This window comes from Oncorhynchus masou, chromosome 20 (genome assembly GCF_036934945.1).
Source record: "Oncorhynchus masou masou isolate Uvic2021 chromosome 20, UVic_Omas_1.1, whole genome shotgun sequence".
Taxonomy (NCBI): Eukaryota; Metazoa; Chordata; class Actinopteri; order Salmoniformes; family Salmonidae; genus Oncorhynchus; species Oncorhynchus masou.
Window position 1 is genome coordinate 4,571,416 of NC_088231.1, and position 22,605 is coordinate 4,594,020.

A 22,605-nucleotide genomic window follows, 5' to 3' on the forward strand; every position below is an offset into this window, starting at 1 on the left:
ATCTGATAAATATGTGTATGTGACCAATAAACATTTAGTTAATTTGATGTAAAAAAAAAAGTTAAGAAATAATGTTTAATCAAGAGTGATTTAGAGAGTGTTTCTGGCTGTTTTCTCTCTCTCCACCCCTCTCTCTCCTTCTCCCCCCTCTCTCACTCTCCTCTCTCTCTCTCTCTCTCTCTCTCTCTCTCTCTCTGTTCTCTGCCTCGAAATGGAATGCTCATCCATCATCACTCAACATTCAAAAATTATCTGGAGAAGAAAGAATGCAACAGGATAAGTTCCTCTATAACAGTCTTTTGAGAGAAAAATTAACAGGTATTACCTTTGTTGCGGTTTCATCATATTGAAAAACACAGCAAAGATTCCTGGGTACACCACCAAGGATGCTGCTAGGATAACAGGATAATATCTCCCTCCATGCCCCTCCTCTTTTTTATGTTGTATGTGAAAATCAAATACAGCTGTAGATGGAATTGTAGTTGTTTCAAAATTAATGCAACCCTAACTCTTTTTTTTACCCCTCACAAACTCCACCCACCCAGCCCCTGGGACAGCTTAAACTAACAAAGTCAATGTCTGGTTGAGTATCTCAGACTATGTCATGTTATTTGAAGATGATTTAGTGGAACCAGTTGGATTATTGTATGGACTGTAGGCTACAATGCTGTTTTCTCAAAGAAAAAAACTGAAGGTGACGCTGCTGCATCTCTTCGGTATGTGCCCCTTGATTATTGTGACTGTGGTTGTGGAGACTTGAGATTAGAGACAGCTGTGTTAAACTCATGTGTGACACCTTTAGACATGTTTCCATGTGAAACAGAAATGTTATATATATATATATATATATATATATATGTAGGCTTATTAGACTTATTAGTTATGTTCCCAAATGTAATTACTGTGTCTGCAGGCTTGGCTACCTGATGCTTTATACAATGTTATGGGACTTCCACTGTTGTTCCAGGCGTAGCGTACACCCTCAAGTTACACAACTGATAGCCAATGGGTCAATGCCTCCTTTTTTATAAGGTTTTAGGGAGTTTTTCTGTGCAAAAGCATTTAGACAAGCATAGCCGCAAAAAGCAGTTTGATGGTGGGGGCTGGGCCCTGTTTTTGTTAGTTTTTTTCCTTCTTTTTTATTTTTCAGGGGGTGTTACAGCACCACTATTTCCCGTGGCTTTGTTCACAAGCGTTGATGGCTACACCTAACAGTTGTGTGAAAAAATGTGTGCAGACAAACTGTCTGTTTTATCAACTTGAGTAACTCATTTTAACAGGCAGGTGACTTTATCTATTTCTCTGGGACTAATGATCTGACTGCAACCAATTAGCCTCTTATTTGAATGCTGGACTTGAATGTGAGCTCACACAAGTCATTCCCCTCTGTGTTCAGGATGGAGAAGAGAGAGCATTTCCTCTTGGTAATGAGATTTTATTGTCCAACTTGCTTAAAGCGCTGATCTCGAACAACTTCCATTTTCTGAAACTGCATTATTTTTTATAACATTATTGTCATGAACCCCCGTAGACCAAACATTCAGGGGCTGTTTCCTGGACACAGATTAAGCCCTGGACTAAAAAGTATGCACAATATAGAATCTCCATTAAAATAGGGTTTTAGTCCAGGACTAGGCCTAATATGTGTCTGGGAAACCTCAAAGTATTTAAGATGTAGTGTGAGAAGGAAATGATGTGGGTTTTCAGGTTTGGATTTTGTCTGTTAGCTCTATCTTGAGTTTTTTGACTGAGGTGCTTGTGAACTGTTAAAGGACTGTAGGTATTTATAATGAGGGATACCTGGAGAAAATAGGACCTCTCTGAAATGAATATGGATGACCCTTCAGTAAAATATATTTTTACCCTCCCTGAACGCTTGAAAAAAAAGTAACCCTCCTATACCCAAAATAATAATTAAAACAATGTGGATAGCAGAGAACCTGCCTACCGTTTACCCACAATCTAGGACAGACCAGAGCTTTTAGATACGCTGTTTCAGAAAAGTTGTCAGAAGATTGTGGATACACATTCCACCACGAACAAGTGTAAATTAAAATATTCCATTATAATAAAAGTACTGAATGAATCTATCATATTATTTGAATTCTGAGAAAAAAAGCCTTTTGTAGATGCATTTCATGCAATTCTACATCATTTTAAATTACTGAAGACAAGCGGAATCTTTTAATCCCACAATAGAACATGACAACGAATGAGCGCATTGCTGCAGCACCAGAGAGGTTTTAATTTCTATACAGGCTACTGTTAAAAAAGAGGATAGTCTAAGTTAGCATCAGTGCTAACAGTGTAAAAATGAACCAATTACATCTGAAGTATCTAATTGTTGAATTTGAGAAAAAGCCTATTTTTTTTAACACAGAGCCGCATATCATAAGGTAGGCCTATATGCACTTGTAACTTTTTTTACATTCAGGAAACTATCTACTGATTTATCATATTTTTTTCCATGATATTGTCGTTAAATACATTAGTGTTGAACATCTGCTATGCTAAATTAACAAACTGCATGCATAGCTCACCACATGATCCTCAAACCAAAGACTGGCCAAACTCGTGTTTCTAAATTGAATTCAAAGGCACTGTATAGTATAATAAGGCTTTTTTTGTTTCATTATTGTTTAATTCTAAGTAATTGTTTTTGGAAATGTCTATTTAAAACGGCCTAAATGCAAAATGTATAGGCATGTTGTTAAGGATCGATTTTCACCTAAAATGACTTACCCTAATCAAACTGCCTATAGCTCAGGACCTGAAGCAAGGATATGCATATTATTAATATCATTTGAAAAGAAACACTTTGAAGTTTGTGGAATTAACACTTTAGATCTGGTCAAATATATATATAAAAAATGCCAATTTGTAAGTCGCTCTGGATAAGAGCGTCTGCTAAATGACTTAAATGTAATGTAATGTAATGTAATGTCATCTTTGAAATGCAAGAGAAAGGCCATACATTGTTGATTGAGATACTGTAGAACTCTAGGTGTAATTTAGATGTTGTTCACAGGATGGCAGCAGTGTGTGAAAGGTTTCAGACTGATCCAGTGAATAATTAATTCACTACACAAAATGTTGTATCAAGTCTGCCATGAGTTTTCCAAAATGTGCCAAATTGGTCAATTTATACATTTAAGAACATAACTACAGAGAACATACAAAAATGCTTACACACTCTGGGTGTTGCCAGAGAGCTGTGGGGTCAAACTGTAGAACCCAGTTTCTATATTTAAATATAAAAGTATAAAAGTGGATTTTATAAAAAAAAATATAAAAGTAGATTTTATTAAACAGAACTATGCTACATTTTATCTCTGTGACCCTCAGGATGACAAATTAGAGCAAGATTACTGAATGTAAGTACATTACCAGTTACCGTGATAAGTGTTTTATCCTCAAACAATAGCATGGTATTTTATTTCTGTAATAACTACTTTAAATAGCACACTGCCGTTAGATTAAGAAGAATGTAAGCTTTCTGCCCATATTAGACATGTCTATGTCCTGGAAAGTTGGTTGCTGTTTACAACGTCGTTCTTGTCACATTATTGCATATTAATCAACAACAGTCCCGTTTTAGGCACACCGATGACGTAGAGGTTTTAAAGTGCTGTTGTTGATGTCTTGTTGAAATGCTGAGTGCTCCTTCCTGCCTGTAGTGTCACAAATGCTTCACAATTAATTTCTTAAATGGCAGGCTATAGCCTTGAAATAATATTAATACAGCCTAAATAATTCATTTCCGTTCCTTCCTGGCTTATTCCTGACTGATTTAGAGATAGTATGTTGTTTAATTGCCTGTTTAAATGTTGAACTTCAATTGATAGTGACAGAATCACATAGTACTTCCTAAGCAAAGAACATTTTGTCTCCTAGGCTAAAGGAGGTTGTAGCGCATGTCATAAGCTATGTCATAAGCTAGGTTTTCATGTAATTGGGACAGATTTTCATGTGAATACCCTAGAATCCGGCATGCACATTTTCCCACCTGTGGTGTGTTTCCACCAAATTGACTTAGAAAGTTTGAAAGTTCAATAAGTTTCCATCACAAACTATACCAATAGTATTGTCATGAGCAAATGTGAACTATGGTCTTGGCATGTACGCTCTATTCAACAGATCAGACATAGTGTTTAGGCTGTGCGGGTAAAGTCTACATCAGGGGTAGGCAACCCTGGTCCTGGAGTGTCGCAGGCTCTTCATGTTTTTGATTTAACCTACCTGGAAGACCAGGTGTGTTGAATTTAGGATATCACAGAACTGCTGAATTGCATCAGTTGGTCAGGTGTGGTGCCTAGTTGGAACAAAATCCTGCAGAACTCCAGGAACAGGGTTCCCTACCCCTGGTCTACATGATGAGATTTATTATGGAATTTTTTATTTGTAAAACGGCAGTCAAGTATTTATCATAATGTCACCAGAATCAGATCCTCAATATTTATTGGAAAGGAGCATCAAGATCACCGTACAATTTCAACACCCTGTGAAGTTCATCGTAAGTTATTTAATCTGTAGCCTAATAAATTGCATGGTTTCCCGAGTTGTAATGGGAGGACCACACACTACATCATTGTGTGACTTCAAGTTTACTTCGACATTATGGTTTTTATATCAATATTTGCATATAAAGATGTTTCCACCATTTTCTCTTCCATTATTTATTTTACAGACACAAAAAGATCCCACCATGTCGAACGAACAAATGATCGTCGGCATTTATAAAACTGTGATTTAAAAAAAAATCTATATGACTTTATTCACATAAAACTGCAGATAGAAACGTGGTTAGAGAGACAAACCAAAGATATCCCATATGCTCAGAGTCATGTCTTTACCCGGCATTTTTCAACTTGCTTCTAGCATACAGCATTGCGGAATAAAACATTGGTATAGATTGCGTTATATAATCAGGTCCATCATTTTTTTTCAAAATCTTAATCTAACAAGGGGTTAGAACACAATACCCTCACACACATGTCCTCAATCCGAGTCCTGGTTTTAACTTAACCTCTTACACTTATGGTGGCGCTATTTCATTTTTGGAAGAAAAACGTTCCCGTTTTAAACAAGATATTTTGTCACAAAAAGATGCTCGACTATGCATATAATTGCTACTGTTCGAAAGAAAACACTCTGACGTGTCCAGAAATACAAATATCTTCTCTGTGCGTGCCCTTTAACGTGAGCTTCAGGCAAAACCAAGATGACTTGGCATCCAGGAAATGACAAGGATTTTTGAGGCTCTGTCTTTCATGATCTCCTTATATGGCTGTGAACGCAAGAGGAATGAGTCTGCCCTTTCTGTCGTTTCCCCAAGGTGTCTGCAGCATTGTGACGTATTTGTAGGCAGATCGTTGGAAGATTGACCATAAGAGACCACATTTACCACGTGTCCGCCCGGTGTCCTGCGCCGAAATTGGTGCGCAAAAGTCACCTGCCAGTATTTTTCCATGGGGCACAGAGAGAGAAGCAAGCTTCCATGAACTGCATGTCAATGAAGAGATATGTGAAAAAACACCTTGAGGATTGATTCCAAACAACGTTTGCCATGTTTCGGTCAATATTATGTAGTTAATCCGGAAAAGTTTCACGTTGTAGGTGACTGCATTTTCGGTTCGGTAGCCAGGCGCAATGTAGAAAACGGAACGATTTCTCCTACACACTGTCAGGACCCGGTTTCGAACCTGGGTCTCCGGGTGAGAAACAGTCACTTAACCAACTGAGCCACGAATAGTCAGCAGAACCCAGAAGATGAGGCAGACACAGCAGTACTTAAGACGGTGTATTTAATAAAGAAAAATCCTTAAATACAAAAAGTGGCAAATCCAAAAGGTGGTAGGAAAAGCACAAAAAGGCCTCAAAGGAAACTCACAAAAATAAACAAAAACAAAAAAACAGAATACCACAAGAGCGTCACCCGGAATCGACAAGAGTACCCAGAACACTAGGGCAGGGTGCTAACATACAAACACAGAGCACAGAACTGAGGGAAACTAAGGGTTTAAATACAATTAGAGGAAACGAGGCACAGGTGCAAATAATTAATGGGGATCAAGGGAAAAACATAAGGACAAAAAGCACAATGGGGGCATCTACTGACCAAAACCCGGAACAACCCTGGCCAAATGCTGACAGAATCCCCCCTAGGAACGGCTCCTGACGTTCCTACCAGCTCTCTCAGGGTGGAGGACCCTGAACTGACGAATGAGGTCAGGGTCCAGGATGTCTTTGGCAGGAACCCAGGAGCGCTCCTCAGGACCGTAGCCTTCCCAGTCCACCAGATACTGCCAGGACCGCTGCACCCGGCGGGAATCCAGTATCCGGTGGACGGTATAAGCCGGCTGGCCTCCAATGACACGAGGCGGAGGGGGAGGTCTGTCTGCCGGGACAAGGGAGAAAAAAACAACAGGTTTTAACAATGAAACATGAAATGTGGGATTAATCTTAAGGGATCTGGGTAAGTGTAGGCGATAAGAAACTGGGTTAACTCTCCTGGCAACCTTGAAGGGACCGATGTATTTTTGGGACAGCTTGCGAGACTCCACCCGTAGAGGTAAGTCTCTAGTGGAGAGCCAGACTCTCTGGCCGGGGCGCAGGGTAGGCCCGGGACGGCGACGTCTGTTGGCTTGTTGTTGATACCTCTGTGAGGAACGCATAAGATTAAGACGGGTCTTCCTCCACATAAGCCGACAGCGTCTGACGAACTTCAAGGCTGAAGGCACTCTGACTTCTGCCTCCTGGTCCGGGAACAATGGAGGAGCATAGCCAAACTGACACTGTGCGGGGACATACCAGTGGAGGAGGAGCGCAAGGTGTTGTGCGCGTATTCGGCCCAAACAATAAAGGATGACCATGTGGACGGGTTGTCACGAGTCATACATCGGAGGGTGGTTTCCAGCTCTTGATTCATCCTCTCTGTTTGGCCGTTGGACTCCGGATGGTACCCTGAAGATAGACTGGCAGAAGCCCCCATGAGTTGGCAGAAGGCCTTCCAAAACCTTGAGGCGAACTGGGGACCTCTGTCAGAAACCATATCTTGAGGAATGCCGAAGACTCGGAACACATGATTAATTACCAACTCAGCCGTTTCCTTGGCAGAAGGTAACTTAGTCAGAGGGACGAACCTGGCCGCCTTTGAAAACCTGTCGATTATGACTAGGATAGTAGTATTGCCATGGGATGGAGGAAGTCCAGTAATAAAGTCCAATGAGATATGGGACCAGGGTCTGTGGGGAACAGGTAAAGGGTGAAGGAGTCCTTGAGGGCGGAGGTGAGAAGATTTGCCCTGGCAGCACACGGGGCAGGCATTGACGAAAGTGGCAACGTCTTCTCTTATGGTAGGCCACCAGAACTTACGCTGGATGAACTCCAAGGTGCGACCTACGCCCGGATGACAGGTGAGGCGAGAGGAGTGCCCCCACAGAAGGACCTGAGTCCTCACTGCCTTGGGGACAAACAACCGATTGGCAGGGCCTCCTTTAGGGTCCGGTTCGCTAGCTTGAGCACGTCTCACGGTATCCTCAACTTGCCACGAGATCGGAGCCACAATCTTAGCAGCAGGAAGGACATGCATGTCCGTGTCATCTCGAATGGCAGGAGCGTAGACTCGGGACAGGGCATCCGGTTTGAGATTCTTCGACCCGGGCCGATAGGTGAGGATAAACTGGAATCGATTGAAGAAAAGAGACCATCTAGCTTGTCTAGAGTTCAATCGCTTCGCCTGCTGGATATACTCCAGATTTTTGTGGTCCGTAAGCACTTGAAACGGGTGAGAAGCCCCCTCGAGCCAGTGTCTCCATTCCTTCAATGCCATCTTAACCGCTAGGAGTTCACGATCCCCACATCGTAGTTCCTCTCAGTCGGGGTAAGCCAGTGTGAGAAGAAAGCGCACGGATGAAGCTTCTTGTCTTCACCCCTCTGAGACAGGACAGCTCCAACACCAACCTCTGATGCGTCTACCTCCACCACAAATGGTTCATCCGTAGTCGGTAGTATCAGGATGGGAGCAGAGAGAACGCGCTGCTTGAGTCCTTGGAAGGCCGTCTCAGCTTCTCTTCCCCAAAAAAACCTTGCATTGCCACCTTTGGTTAAAGCTGAGAGAGGAGCTGCCACCAAACTGAAGTTCTTGATGAACTTGCGGTAAAAGTTTGTGAAGCCCAGGAAACGCTGAACATCCTTAACGGATTTGGGGGTGGGCCAATCCGCTACCGCCCCTACCTTCCTAGGGTCCATTTGGACTCGACCGGGTTCCACTACAAATCCCAGGAATTGTACTGGGATGAATGGAATTCACATTTTTCCGGCTTAACGTACAGATGGCTGTCTAGGAGGCGTTTGAGTACTTGTCTGACATGCTTAGTGTGTTCTTGAAGGGAGCTCGAAAAGATGAGGATGTCATCCAAGTAAACGAACACAAATATGTTAAGCATATCCCTAAGCACATCGTTTATGAGCGCTTGGAACACCGCTGGGGCGTTGGTCAGGCTGAAGGGCATCACCAAGTATTCATAGTGACCAGTAGGCGTGTTGAAAGCGGTCTTCCACTCGTCACCAGGTCTGATCCGCACAAGATGGTATGCGCTTCCGCAGGTCAAGCTTAGTGAAAACAACTGCTTCCTGGAGCAGCTCGAAGGCTGTGGCCATAAGGGGTAGCGGGTAACGGTTACGGACGGTTATGGCATTGAGTCCCCGGTAGTCGATGCAAGGACGTAATCCACCGTCTTTCTTGGCCACAAAGAAAAACCCTGCTCCCGCCGGGAGGTGGATGGACGCATGAGGCCTGCTTCCAGAGCGTCCTTGATGTAGGTATCCATAGCAGCTCGTTCGGGTGGAGATAGGGAAAAGATCCGACCCCTGGGGGCAAGTGCCCGGAAACAGGTCGATGGGGCAATCGTAAGGTCTATGGGGTGGTAGCATGGTGGCCCTCTGTTTGCTAAACACCAGTTTGAGGTCATGGTAACACTCGGGAACTCGGGTCAGGTCGATGGATTCTAAAGACTCGGGAGTAGAACTCGGGGAATTCTGGAAAATACAAGTAGCTTGGCACGTAGGGACCCCACTGCTTGATAGTGCCCACAGACCAGTCGATGTGAGGGTTATGGCTGTGAAGCCAGGGGTATCCAAGGACGAGAGGGAACTCGGAACAGGAGATCAAATGAAAGTTCATCAATTCCTGGTGTTGTGAAACTGAAAGTCGCAAGGAGGTAGTGACATGAGTGACAAGTCCAGATCCCAAAGGGCTTCCATCCAATGTAGTAACCCTCATGGGGTCACTTAGAGGTTCAGAGGGAACGCCATTCTCCTTCGCCCAGACACCATCCATGAAGTTACCTGCGGCTCCAGAGTCTACCAAGGCTTGAAGGTGAAGCTTGTGGTTGTCCCAGGAGAGGGTGACTGGAATGAGCAGACGGGAGTTGGACGGATGGGAGGAGGTTATGTTTCCCGTTACAGTTCCCCCCGGTCTGTACGGGACAGAGCGTTTCCCTGGAGCCCGGGACACGTGGAACGGAAATGGCCCGGTTTGCCGCAATATAGACAGCGTCGCTCCTCATCCGGCGGTCTCTCTCAGCCTGGGAGATGCGTCCAATCTGCATGGGTTCCGGTGGAGCCAGCGATGATAAAGGTGGGGACTCGGAGCTGGGACTGATAGGGGCTAGAGGTCTACGGTTGAGTTCTCTCTCTCTGACGCTGGTCAATGCGTGAGGCCAACTTGATCAGGGACTCGAGATTGTCCGGTGGTTCCCGAGTGGCCAGTTCATCTTGGATAGTGTCGGAAAGGCCTTTCAGAAAGCACACCGTGAGCGCCTCGTTGTTCCAGCCACTCGCTGCTGCCACCGTGCGGAACTGGATGGCATAGTCCGTCACGCTGCGCCAACCTTGATGGAGAGTCAGGAGCTGTTTGGCTGAGTCAGAACCACTGCTTGGGCCTTGAAACACTCGTTTGAATTCCTCTGCAATGGAAGAGTAGCTGGCACAGCAGGAACTATGGGCATCCCACACAGCAGTAGCCCAGGCCAGGGCTTTTTCCGAAAGCAGGGTGATGATATATGCGATCTTAGACTGGTCGGTGGGAAACGACGAGGGTTGCAGCTCAAAGGAGAGAGAACATTGAGTGAGAAACCCTTTACAAGCACTTGGATCACCTGAGAACCGTTGGGGAGGTGGAAGACGAGGTTCAGCCAGGGGGTTAACTGCCATGGATACGTGAACCTGAGGTACTGGGACGGGAACTGTTGCCGGGGTAAGTCGATCAGATATTTGCTTAATGGAAGTCAGCATCTCCGACAGAAGATGAGAATGTCTAGCCATTAAGGCCTCTTGCTGAACCAGGGCGGCTTCGTGGCGTTGGACAGTCTCCTGGTGGTGGGACAGCGTGGCAAAAAGGTCCTGGGAACTGGCTGCCTCTGGGTTCATTTTGGCTCTGTGTTTCTGTCAGGACCCGGTTTCAACCTGGGTCTCCGGGGTGAGAAACAGTCACTTAACCAACTGAGCCACGAATAGTCAGCAGAACCCAGAAGATGAGGCAGACACAGCAGTACTTAAGACGGTGTATTTAATAAAGAAAAATCCTTAAATACAAAAAGTGGCAAATCCAAAAGGTGGTAGGAAAAGCACAAAAAAGCCTCAAAAGAAACTCACAAAAAATAAACAAAAACAAAAAAACAGAATACCACAAGAGCGTCACCCGGAATCGACAAGAGTACCCAGAACACTAGGGCAGGGTGCTAACATACAAACACAGAGCACAGAACTGAGGGAAACTAAGGGTTTAAATACAATTAGAGGAAACGAGGCACAGGTGCAAATAATTAATGGGGATCAAGGGAAAAACATAAGGACAAAAAGCACAATGGGGGCATCTACTGACCAAAACCCGGAACAACCCTGGCCAAATGCTGACACACACAGACGCTTTCAGGAAACACTGCGCATTTGGTATGTGGCTGGGAGTCTCCTCATTGAAAACATCAGAAGCTCTTCAAAGGTAAATGATTTTATTTATTTGGTTATCTGGCTTTTGTGAAAATGTTGCGTGCATACTTGCTACACAAAATGCTATGCTAGCTTTGCATACTCTTACACAAATTAGTCAATTTCTATGGTTCAAAAGCATATTTTGAAAATCTGAGATGACAGTGTTGTTAAGAAAAGGCTAAGCTTGAGAGCAAACGCATTATTTTAATTTTATTTGCGATTTTCAGAAATCGTTAACGTTGCGTTATGCTAATGAGCCTGAGGCTTAGTCACAATCCCGGATCCGGGATGGGGAGTTTCAAGAGGTTAACACACCAAGCCTTTCACTTGGGGTGGCAGGTAGCCTTGTGGTTAGAGCGTAAAGGTTGCAAGATCGAATCCCCGAGCTGACAAGGCAAAATCTGCTGTTCTGCCCCTGACCACTGGACATGCTCTACTGCTGAAATGCCCAAATGTCTGGCTTGTTGAACTCAGGATGGCCTAGATGTGATAATGGTTCCTCTCCCTCGCTCATTGGTGGTGATTTCAGTCTGTCCATTTGGTGATGGTAAATCATTTGTTAAATACATTGTAAATGTACAAATCCACAGTGTCCATTTGCAATATATTACAATGGGCATTTACCTTCATGAATTGGACATGCTCTAATATACTGTTGAAATGTCCAATACAGACACCTAACTCACTTTGTCCAACTCATTTAGAAGCCAATTATCACATAACTATAAAAAAATGTCCACATAACTCAGTGCTCTCCTGACCTAAGCTCTAGAACAGGTTTACACAATTTCAGAGCTCTAGGTCTGAAGGTTCTTTGATGGGGCGAATGCCGGTAACTATTAGGGCCCCTGAGTGATGCAGTGGTCTAAGACACTGCAGTCCCTGGTTTGAATCCAGGCTGCATCACATCCGTCTGTGATTGGGAGTCCCATAGGGTGGTGCACAATTGGCTCTGGATTTAAATAAAAATAAATATACTAATTTTTGCAGGCTCTGTGGGTCTGTCTGTAACACGGAACCCAATCCGGCTGCGCGCTAAATAGACTGGACAATAGTTTTTGGAGAGATTGAGAGATTTTCTGTGTCTGTCCATGGGCAGTTCTGTTCAGCAGAAGGGAAGATGTTTTACCAGCTTGTGAGCTGCAGGTGAGGAAGCTTTGAGTGTGGGCAGAAAGGCAGACAGACTCCACTCTGATTATCGGCTACACATCGCGCAGACGACTCGTGCAGTTGACTTTCTTTGCCTGGTTAAGAAACACAAGCTGCTTTACGAAATTAAAACAATAGGAGCATTGATTTAAATAGTGATGCAACAGTCTGTTTTTCTCTTTCTTGAGTATAGAAGTAGGAAGTTATTTATTGTGTAATAATGGATAGATGTTTTTTTACAATGATGGTATTTCAGAAATATTGCCATTAACAGCAGAAGAAGAATTTGCTGAGACAGTCTTTATTTCCATGTTTACTTAATTTTGGTGTGTAGAACCTAAAACAGTTCTTCAGCTGTCCCCATCCTTTGGTTTTTTGGTTTCAGGTAGAACCTTTATCCCAGGGAGCTCTACATGGAACCCAAAAGGGTTCAACCTGGAACCTAAAAGGGTTTTTCTGCATTGGTGATCTTTGGTAAAATAATTTTAGGAAAAAAAGAATACAGCCCATGCTGTTATATGTTTAGTTGTCTTTTATGGTGCATACTATAATTATAGTATCAACAAATGTCACAGAAATATGAGAGGGTTAACCATGTTAGGTTATATTGATAGTTGTAGTTAGCATTTATTGGGCCATTGTGTAATGATTTATTGAAATTACTTTTCATTAGATAACAAGCTGTATGTTTTGATGGAGGTAGTTGATTTTGAGTCATGTATTTAATGTTTTTAGAGTATTAATGAATTTTGCAAAATAAATGTGTAATTTTGGCCAACGTGCTTCAATTTGGGGCTGACTGTGAATTTTTTAGAAGATAACAAGCAATCGAGAAACTGAAATTTGCTACATTGCTATGTTATTAGAGAATAACTATGATATTTAAATCAGTGCTTTGATATTGAGTCTCTCTTTCTCTCCACAGTACTCTGTGCAGCCCAGCATTCAGCTCAGCCTGAGGCTTCCCAGGTGAAAGGCCTTGTGGGAAAGATACACTGTTTTCCTGTGATGGTGTTGAAGTCCGGCAATTTACTTTATGGAGACCGTGGCAATATTGTACGCGTGTACCTTGGTAAACAAACTTCTACCAACCTTGAGGAGAGATTTAAAAACCGCCTTCACTGGAACAATGTCACTGGATTCTTCACTTTGACAGATCTACAAATAGACGATTCTGGGGTTTATACTGTGGAGAATATAGATGAAGGGAAGACAACACATACATTTCTGCTGACTGTGTACTGTAAGTGTGTGTGTGTGCTGTAAATGACAAAATCATAAAAGTGGCAATGAGCAGTAGAAACAATACTGAAGCTGTCACTTTATTGGTTCGGTAAAAAGCTGAGGGATGTTTCTGGAGAAATGTAACCACTCTCAAATTCATAGACAGAGCAATGGATGCAAGGACTGATCAGCCATTCTATAAAGATTGTAGTTTATAGTTATATAGTGTTTGTTTTACAATGTCTTTGTTTACAAACACCAGAGTAAAACAAGCTTATGGGTTCTCTGATTGGGACTATGGTCAAGAGGCAATTTTAAATATACTTCAAGAATCAATGAGTCCAAAAATGAATGTACCAACTGCTCTTTGCCACTTTAAAGATAAGATCCATTTCACTAATTCACATTTTTTCATTATTTGTCTTCCAGATGTTCTGTCCAAACCTCAGGTGACGGTCCATGATAACATCTCCTGTAGCGTGGTGTGTTCTGTGGAGAACGGGAGAGAGGTGACCCTGTCCTGGTATAAAGGAGGGAAGATACTCAACCAGACCAGCAGCACTGACCACAACATCACCCTCTCTATACCTCTCAAGGTGGATGAACAGAACAGAGATTCTTACAGATGTGAGGCTGCCAACCCAGTCAGCAAGGAGACAGCTGTTGTTCCACATTCCTGTATAGAGAGTGATCCCTTCAAGGTGACAGGTAAACACATGTACAGTAGCAATGTTACATTGCAGATATCCAGACAATACCAACTTCTATATGAAACAATAAGTATGGTAGAGCTCATTTTATGAAACGCAATGTTTTAATTAAAATATAGTTGCCATCTTTTTCATTTAGATGGTGATGAGAGGACTCAGGGTCGTCTTATTATTGCTGTAATCTGCATTTTGGTTGCCTCAGGACTTGGTCTTGCAATATATCTTAAGAAGAGGAGAAACGGACACTCACATGCAGGTATTTAGCTTTTAATGGGGTGAGGTCATTCTCCTTGTCAAAGTCAAAACATCTTGTGCACAAACCCTTTTTGAATTATCATGGATAGTGTTTTGGAAAAGGTAAGAAATGTTTGCCTGAACAACGGATGCAGGTCAAATGAAGTGGCGTATCTTCCACACTTCCTCTGCTTGGTCAGACAGTTGCATTGTCTCAGACCACTTCTCTAAATGTTGAAAAAGCAGAAGGCACACACACACAAGCACACTCTGACAATATTTACTTCCTAGCTTCTCTGGTGCCAAACAGACCTCAGACACAGGATTCCATAGTAACATGATTCTTTAGTGTTTTCAGAACCGGTCTTGAGGATGAGCATGTGTGCATTTATGTCAGTAACTCCCACCCACACTGTATATTTAATTTACTTTATTTGCCTTTATAGATTCACCTGAAAGAGAGCAAGATGACATTCAGTATGCAGAGATAACTCACATTAAACCAGCAGAAAACCAGGTTAGTAATAATTATACAGGCTGATTAACATAGGAGGTGTAATAGAGCTGCTTTTGCAGCCCTCATGTCTACAACTGTTGGCTTTATCTCAGTGTCAGTGGGTTCATGTGGTATTGAGTTGCACAGACCACCAGAGTTTGATAACCGGCCTGATGTCATTGCAACCAGTTTTGCCCAAATGAAATGTTTGGGTTGCACAATGAGACGCCACACTGCATATTGCACATACATTACCAGTCAAAAGTTTGGACACACCTACCCATTCAACTTTTCTCACAACTGCAGACCACATGTAACCATACCAACCAGGACCTCCACATCCGGCTTCTTCACCTGTGGGACGTCTGGGGGGGGGGGGGGCTTTTCCTGTCTGTAAAAAAGCCCTTTTGTGGGGAAAAATTCATTCTGATTGTCTGGGCCTGGCTCCCACGTGGGTGGACCTATGCCCTCCCTGGCCCACCAATTGATGCGCCCTTGCCCAGTCATGTCAATTCCATAGATTAGAGTGTAATGAATTTATTTAAATTGACTGTCCTTTAATGAACTGTTATTCAGTAAAATCTTTGAAGTTGTTGCCTTTATTTTTTTGTTCAGTATAGCGATGGCTTTGATCTTCCCATGTCTTTTACAGTATTTGCCAAGTCGGTGGACTTAAGCTTGGCTTCATGGTTCCTCCCACTAGATTTAGGAATGGTTCTAGATGTGTTGACTGAGTTACTTACTGCAGAACAATGAGAATAGACAAGAGAGCATCAGACTTCTATTGTTTCCTTCCTCTGGTGCAAAGTATCTAATAACGTAACATATGATCGGTTTTACTTTTTTGTCACTTTCCTACACCCCCCTCTTTCCTTGTCCCTCTCAATCCTTTCTTCCCTCCCTCTCCCATTCTAGGAGGAGGGAACAGGTATACAAGGATTGGAGTCACTTAGAGACAACCCTAACCTGACAGTTTATGATACACTCCAGTTACATCGCATGGCTGCCAGCGAGAATGTTGACACTGCATGAAGGTGCAAAACAGGAAGGTTCTGAGAGATTGACATGGTAATTCACATCCAAGAGAAGGTGTTACATCATAAAGTGGACGTTGAGACAGAATTATAGTAAATATTAGATTAGGAAACCTAATGGAGTCACAGTTGTTAATGGAGAAAATTCCCATTGAACCAGTTCAGACTTCCTGTGTTGTTCATTCTCACATTCTTTTGTTGAATTGGGTCCTCGATGAGATGAACTGATACAGACAAATTCAATAGCTATGCCTAGGGTTATTAGTAGGGTGATCCCTCTTTTCAAGTGCCCATTGTCCCAATGTATACGTTAAAACAAATGGAACCTCTTAATACAATTCACTAGTGTGTTTATGCCATTACTGGGCCAAAGCTTCTTTTCAGTATTGTCTGTTCTGTTGTTTAACATGTAGGGGAGGGTTACAATCTCGCCCTCCTGCAGACACTCCTTCTATTAGAGCATTTTGTGCTCCACCTACATTAGCCAGGATACAAAATATAACTGTGATAAAATACCAAATCTACTGATACCATAGTGAATTGTTGCACTGGAGGCGTTCATTTTCATAGTAACCGAGTAGTTACCAATACTGAATATTAAGATAATATACTTCACATTTCACAATTATAAAATGAGCTTATGACTAATTCAAATGGGCAAAGATTTGTTTACTGATCTTCAATATATTAAGGCAGACTTACAGTGGGGTAAAAAAGTATTTAGTCAGCCACCAAATGTGCATGTTCTCCCACTTAAAAATATGAGATAGGCCTGTAATTTTCATCATAGGCACACTTCAACTATGACAGACAAAATGAGAGAAAAAAATCCAGAAAATCACTTTGTAGGATTTTTAATGAATTTATTTGCAAATTATGGTGGAAAATAAGTATTTGGTCACCAACAAACAAGCAAGATTTCTGGCTTTCACAGACCTGTAACTTCTTCTTTATGAGGCTCCCCTGTCCTCCACTCGTTACCTGTATTAATGGCACCTGTTTGAACTTGTTATCAGTATAAAAGACACCTGTCCACAACCTCAAACAGTCACACTCCAAACTCCACTATGGCCAAGACCAAAGAGCTGTCAAAGGACACCAGAATCAAAATTGTAGACCTGCACGAGGCTGGGAAGACTGAATCTGCGATAGGTAAACAGCTTGGTTTGAAAAAAATCAACTGTGGGAGCAATTTTTAGGAAATGGAAGACATACAAGACCACTGAAAATCTCCCTCGATCTGGGGCTCCACGCCAGATCTCACCCCGTGGAGTCAAAATTATCACAAGAATGGTGAGCAAAAATCCCAGAACCACACGGGGGGACCTAGTGAATAAACAGCAGAGAGCTGGGACCAAAGTAACAAAGCCTACCATCAGTAACTGTACAGTAACTCAAATCCTGCTGTGCCAGACGTGTCCCACTGCTTAAGCCAGTACATGTCCAGGCCCGTCTGAAGTTTGCTAGAGAGCATTTGGATGATCCAGAAGAAGATTGGGAGAATGTCATATGGTCAGATGAAACCAAAATAGAACTTTTTGGTAAAAACTCAACTCGTCGTGTTTGGAGGACAAAGAATGCTGAGTTGCATCCAAAGAACACCATACCTACTGTGAAGCATGGGGGTGGAAACATCATGCTTTGGGGTTGTTTTTCTGCAAAGGGACCAGGACGACTGATCCGTGTAAAGGAAAGAATGAATGGGGCCATGTATCGTGAGATTTTGAGTGAAAACTAACTTCCATCAGCAAGGGCATTGAAGATTAAACGTGGCTGGGTCTTTCAGCATGACAATGATCCCAAACACACCAACCGGGCAACGAAGGAGTGGCTTCGTAAGAACCATTTCAAGGTCCTGGAGTGGCCAAGCCAGTCTCCAGATTTCAACCCCATAGAAAATCTTTGGAGGGAGTTGAAAGTCCGTGTTGCCCAGCAACAGCCCCAAAACATCACTGCTCTAGAGGAGATCTGCATGGAGGAATGGGCCAAAATACCAGCAACAGTGTGTGAAAACCTTGTGAAGACTTACAGAAAAAGTTTGACCTCTCTCATTGCCAACAAAGGGTATATAACAAAGAATTGAGATAATCTTTTGTTATTGACCGAAATACTTATTTTCCACCATAATTTGCAAATAAATTCATTAACAATTCTACAATGTGATTTTCTGGATATTTTTTTTTTCATTTTGTCTGTCATAGTTGAAGTGTACCTATGATGAAAATTACAGGCCTCATCTTTTTAAGTGGGAGAACTTGCACAATTGGTAGCTGACTAAATACTTTTTTGCCCCACTGTACCTATACATTTCATTTTAAGTTATACAATCTCTGATATTTCCTAATGTTAAATGGTCGTCAATCCCCCAGTGATTTTATTTTTATTTTACCTTTATTTAATTAGGCAAGTCAAGAAAGAACAAATTCTTATTTTCAATGACAGCCTAGGAACTGTGGGTAAACTGCCTTGTTCAGGGGCAGAATGACAGATTTTTATCTTACAAAGTAACCCTCCGGGTACTAGTCCAATGCACTAACCACTAGGCTACGTGCCGCCCAGTTACAGTTAAAGTCATAAATTTACATACACCTTAGCCAAATACATTTCAACTCAGTTTTTCACAATTCCTGACATTTAATCCTAGTAATCCCTGTTTTAGGTCAGTTAGGATCACCACTTCATTTTAAAACTTCTTAAGGCTAGTCGACAACATCCGGTGAAATTGGAGGGCGCGCAATTCAAATAAATAATCGTAATATTAAACATTCATGAACATACAAGTATTTTATATAATTTAAAAGCCTCAATTCTTGTTAATCTAACTGCATTGTCTGATTTACAATAGGCTTTACAGCGAAAGCCTACGGTGCGATTGTCTGAGGACGGCGCCCTCATCAACATATTTTTCAACCAGCACGGGCTTCACAAATAGCGATTAAATAAATCACTTACTTTTGAAAATCTTCCTCCTTTTGCAGTACCAAAGGTCCCAGCTACAACATGAATGGTCGTTTCGTTAGATAAAATCCTTCTTTATATCCCAAAAATTCTGTTTAGTTGGCACCCTCGATTTCAGTAATCCACGCGTTCAATGTGCAGTCAAAGGAATCCAAAAAGCTATCGCTAAACTTCCTACAAACAAGTCAAACGATGTTTCTATTTAATCCTCAGGTACCCTAAAATGTAAATAAACTATAATATTTAATACGGAAAGTAATATGTTCAATAGGAAAGTAAAATTAGTAAGCGTGCGATCTCTTCCTCGCGCATCGAAAGTCTGATATGGTTCCGGTGGTCTCTATGCAGAAATTCAAAATTCTTAGTAGTTTTACGAGAAACAAGCCTGAAACATTGAACAATGACTGTTGCCATCTATTAGAAGCTACTGGAATTGCAATCAGGAGCCCAAATTACATAGGACCCATAGCTTTCCTTTATAAAAGCCTGGGACTTTAAAAAATAAAATGAATCTGGTTGTTTTTTCTTCTGATTTTCGCCTGCCATATCAATTGTGTTATACTCTCAGACATTATTTTAACAATTTTAGAAACTTCTAAATGTTTTCTATCCAATACTACCAATAATATGCATATCCTGGCTTCTGGCCTGAGTAACAGGCAGTTTACTTTCAGCACGTCAGTCAGGCTGAAATTCTGGAAAAAAGGACCCTAGCCTAACAATGTGAAATGTCAGAATAATAGTACAGAATGATTTATTTCAGCTTTTATATCTTCCATCACATTTCCAGTGGGTCAGAAGTTTACATACACTCAAATAATATTTGGTAGCATTGCCTGTAAATTGTTTAACTTGGGTCAAACGTTTCTGGTAGCCTTCCACAAGCTTCCCACAATATTGGGTGAATTTTGGCCCATTCCTCCTGACAGAGCTGGTGTAACTGAATCAGGTTTGTAGGCCTCCTTGCTCGCACATGCTTTTTTAGTTCTGCCCACAGATTTTCTATAGGATGAGGTAAGGGCTATGTGATGGCCACTCCAATACCTTGACTTTGTTGTCCTTAAGCCATTTTCCACAACTTTGGAATTATGCTTGGGGCTGTTGTCCATTTGGAAGACCCATTTGCAACCAAGCTTTAACTTCTTGACTGATGTCTTGAGATGTTGCTTCACTATATCCACATAATTTTCCGTCCTCATGATGCCATCTATTTTGTGAAGTGCACCAGTCCCTCCTGCAGCAAAGCACCTCCACAACATGATGCTGCCACCCCCGTGCTTCACGGTTGGGATGATGTTCTTCGACTTGCAAGCCTCCCCTTTCTCTTCCAAACATAATGATGGTTATTATGGCCAAAAAGTTCTAATTTTGTTCCATCAGACCATTGGACATTTCTCAAAAAGTACGATCTTTGTCCCCATGTGCAGTTGCAAACCGTAGTCTGGCTTTTTTTTATGACAAACAAACAAAGATTGTACTGCTACAACATACCTGTGAAAAATGTCAGTCCATGCAACCACAGCTACGTTCAAGAGTTTGAGATTGGCAATGTTTCTCCAGAGACACACAACCTCTAGATTCTGGTTTTAATGTTTGACCTCGATAGTTTGTGTATGTATTGATATGTAGGCTTAGTGTGCCTTTTTTTATTTATGTAGTTCTGTCCTTGAGCTGTTCTTGTCTATTAATGTTCTGTATTATGCATGTTTTGTGTGGACCCCAAGAAGAGAAGCTGCTGCTTTTGCAACAGCTAATGGGGATCCTAATAAAGTACCAAATGGAGCCTACTTCTGGGGTCTAGGAGAGACCACTGTAATAGTTTGGTGGTTTTGAAGTGAGTTTCTTGATTTATTGAGTTTAAGTGTATTTGGGACGTTTGATCTGTTACTTTTAATGCCAGGCAGCTGTACATTTCTAATTTGAAAAGAATGATGACTAATCATATTACATTTCAAGCATTGCTTTCAAGGAAACAATGCTTTTCTTCTAATGTATTTTCCTCATCTAGTGGTTGAATGTTTTTATCATTCAGCATACTGCAGACTGTACTTTGCATACTACATTATTTTGTACTCTGAGCCAGTGTACTGTATATTGTAAGTGTAACTTAAATCATGTGTCAGCAAATTGTTCTCAAACCTTTCTATGCTTTTACATTTGGACTGTGGCCATGCATTATTGTGCCAATTTATATTTTATATAAAAACATGTCTTGTAAATTATGCCATGCCAATGATATGTTTAAACTCATTTGGTCAGAAAACATGAGTGCTTCATTTATCAGTCTGTGTATCTATGTGATGTATTTTTCCACAAAGTTCAGATTTTGCAATGTTGTGACTCCAGTCCCAACACCTTACCACTGCTACACCTGGCTATCAGCGGAGCCTTGTCTGGCAGCGAAACAGTTCATTCAGCCTCATTTACTGCCTTTAAAAAACCATAGCTGATAAGGCTGACTTGCTGAAACAAGTGGTTTCTACTGACAATTGAGATGTACAAACTATGGCATAACGGGACGACAAGCGGATAAGAGGCAATACGTAATTTCTATTAAGTCATTACTTTCTCTTCATAAGGATTAAAACCAGTAGATTTTGCCAGTAGATTGTCAACTTGATTCATGATGATGACCGCTAGCTAATATTTTGAAAGTTAGATGTTGACATGATCAGTCCAATCAAAGCTGCTGTACATATAACGTAATTTGATGTCATTTTATCTGTGGCCAATGACCTTAAGCCTTCTTGGAAGGGCACTTATAATGCAACTCTATGGCAGGACCCAAAGGGCTTAAATGTTTGACGTCTACCCTTACTAAGGACTTAGACCTGGTGGTGACGTCGTGTCCCCATGAGTGACAGAACACTGAGCTAATGCTCCTATTTTTTGCTGGCTTGCCCCACCACCACAGAAAGCACTGAGCTAGGCTGAAACACCTGCATTTTGGAGCAACCTTACTCAAGAAAACAAAAAAGAGACCATGTTTGTATGCGGCTTCATTAACTAAATTATATATATACACACTACCGTTCAAAAGTTTGGAGTCACTTAAAAATGTCCTTTTTTTGTCCTTTAAAATAGCATCAAATTGATCAGAAATACAGTGTAGACATTGTTAATGTTGTAAATGTCTATTGTAGCTGGAAACTGCTGTTTGTTTTAATGGAATATCTACATTGGCGTACAGAGGCCCATTATCAGCAACCATCACTCCTGTGTTCCAATGGCACGTTGTGTTAGCTAATCTAAGTTTATAATTTTAAAAGGCTAATTGATCATTAGAAAACCCTTTTGCAATTATGTTAGCCCAGCTGAAAACTGTTGTTCCTGATTAAGGAAGCATTAAAACTGGCCTTCTTTAGACTAGTTGAGTATCTGGAGCATCAGAATTTGTGGGTTCGATTACAGGCTCAAAATGGCCAGAAACAAAGAACTTTCTTCTGAAACTTGTCAGTCTATTCTTGTTCTGAGAAATGAAGGCTATTCCATGCGAGAAATTGCCAAGAAAATGAAGATCCCGTACAATTCTGTGCACTACTCCCTTCACAGAGCAGCATAAACTGGCTCTAACCAGAATAGAAAGAGGAGTGGGAGGCCCCGGTGCACAACTGAGCAAGAGGAAAAAGTACATTAGAGTGTCTAGTTTGAGAAGCAGACACCTCACAAGTCCTCAACTGGCAGCTTCATTAAATAGTACCCTCAACACCAGTCTCAACGTCAACTGTGAAGAGGCGACTCCGGGTTGCTGGCCTTCTATAATTTGTTTTGCATTTGCAAAAATTCCTAATCCTGTTTTCCATTTGCA

At 41.8% G+C, this 22,605-nt stretch overlaps 1 protein-coding gene across 2 annotated transcripts; it reads left to right on the top strand.

Annotated features, from left to right (window-relative positions):
* The first annotated feature begins 591 nt into the window (after positions 1 to 591).
* Positions 592 to 15,992, top strand: LOC135506504 (leucine-rich repeats and immunoglobulin-like domains protein 1). Of its 2 annotated transcripts, none has more exons than XM_064925872.1 (6): positions 592 to 716; positions 13,067 to 13,384; positions 13,795 to 14,073; positions 14,215 to 14,331; positions 14,756 to 14,826; positions 15,721 to 15,992. In XM_064925872.1, exons 1-6 carry the CDS (start codon positions 665 to 667, stop codon positions 15,835 to 15,837), a joined length of 954 nt encoding a protein of 317 aa, XP_064781944.1. In that variant the 5' UTR covers positions 592 to 664; the 3' UTR covers positions 15,838 to 15,992. The 2 variants fall into 2 exon arrangements, with proteins under 2 accessions (XP_064781944.1, XP_064781945.1); XM_064925873.1 differs by having other exon boundaries at positions 13,067 to 13,213.
* The last annotated feature ends 6,613 nt before the right edge of the window (positions 15,993 to 22,605 follow it).

Excerpts from the sequence above, each read along its gene's own strand:
- LOC135506504 (XM_064925872.1), top strand. The coding sequence starts at position 665 with ATGCTGTTTTCTCAAAGAAAAAAACTGAAGGTGACGCTGCTGCATCTC. Across the intron at positions 14,332-14,755 it reads AAACGGACACTCACATGCAG|ATTCACCTGAAAGAGAGCAA; the intron begins GTATTTAGCTTT and ends TTGCCTTTATAG. Across the intron at positions 14,827-15,720 it reads TTAAACCAGCAGAAAACCAG|GAGGAGGGAACAGGTATACA; the intron begins GTTAGTAATAAT and ends CTCCCATTCTAG.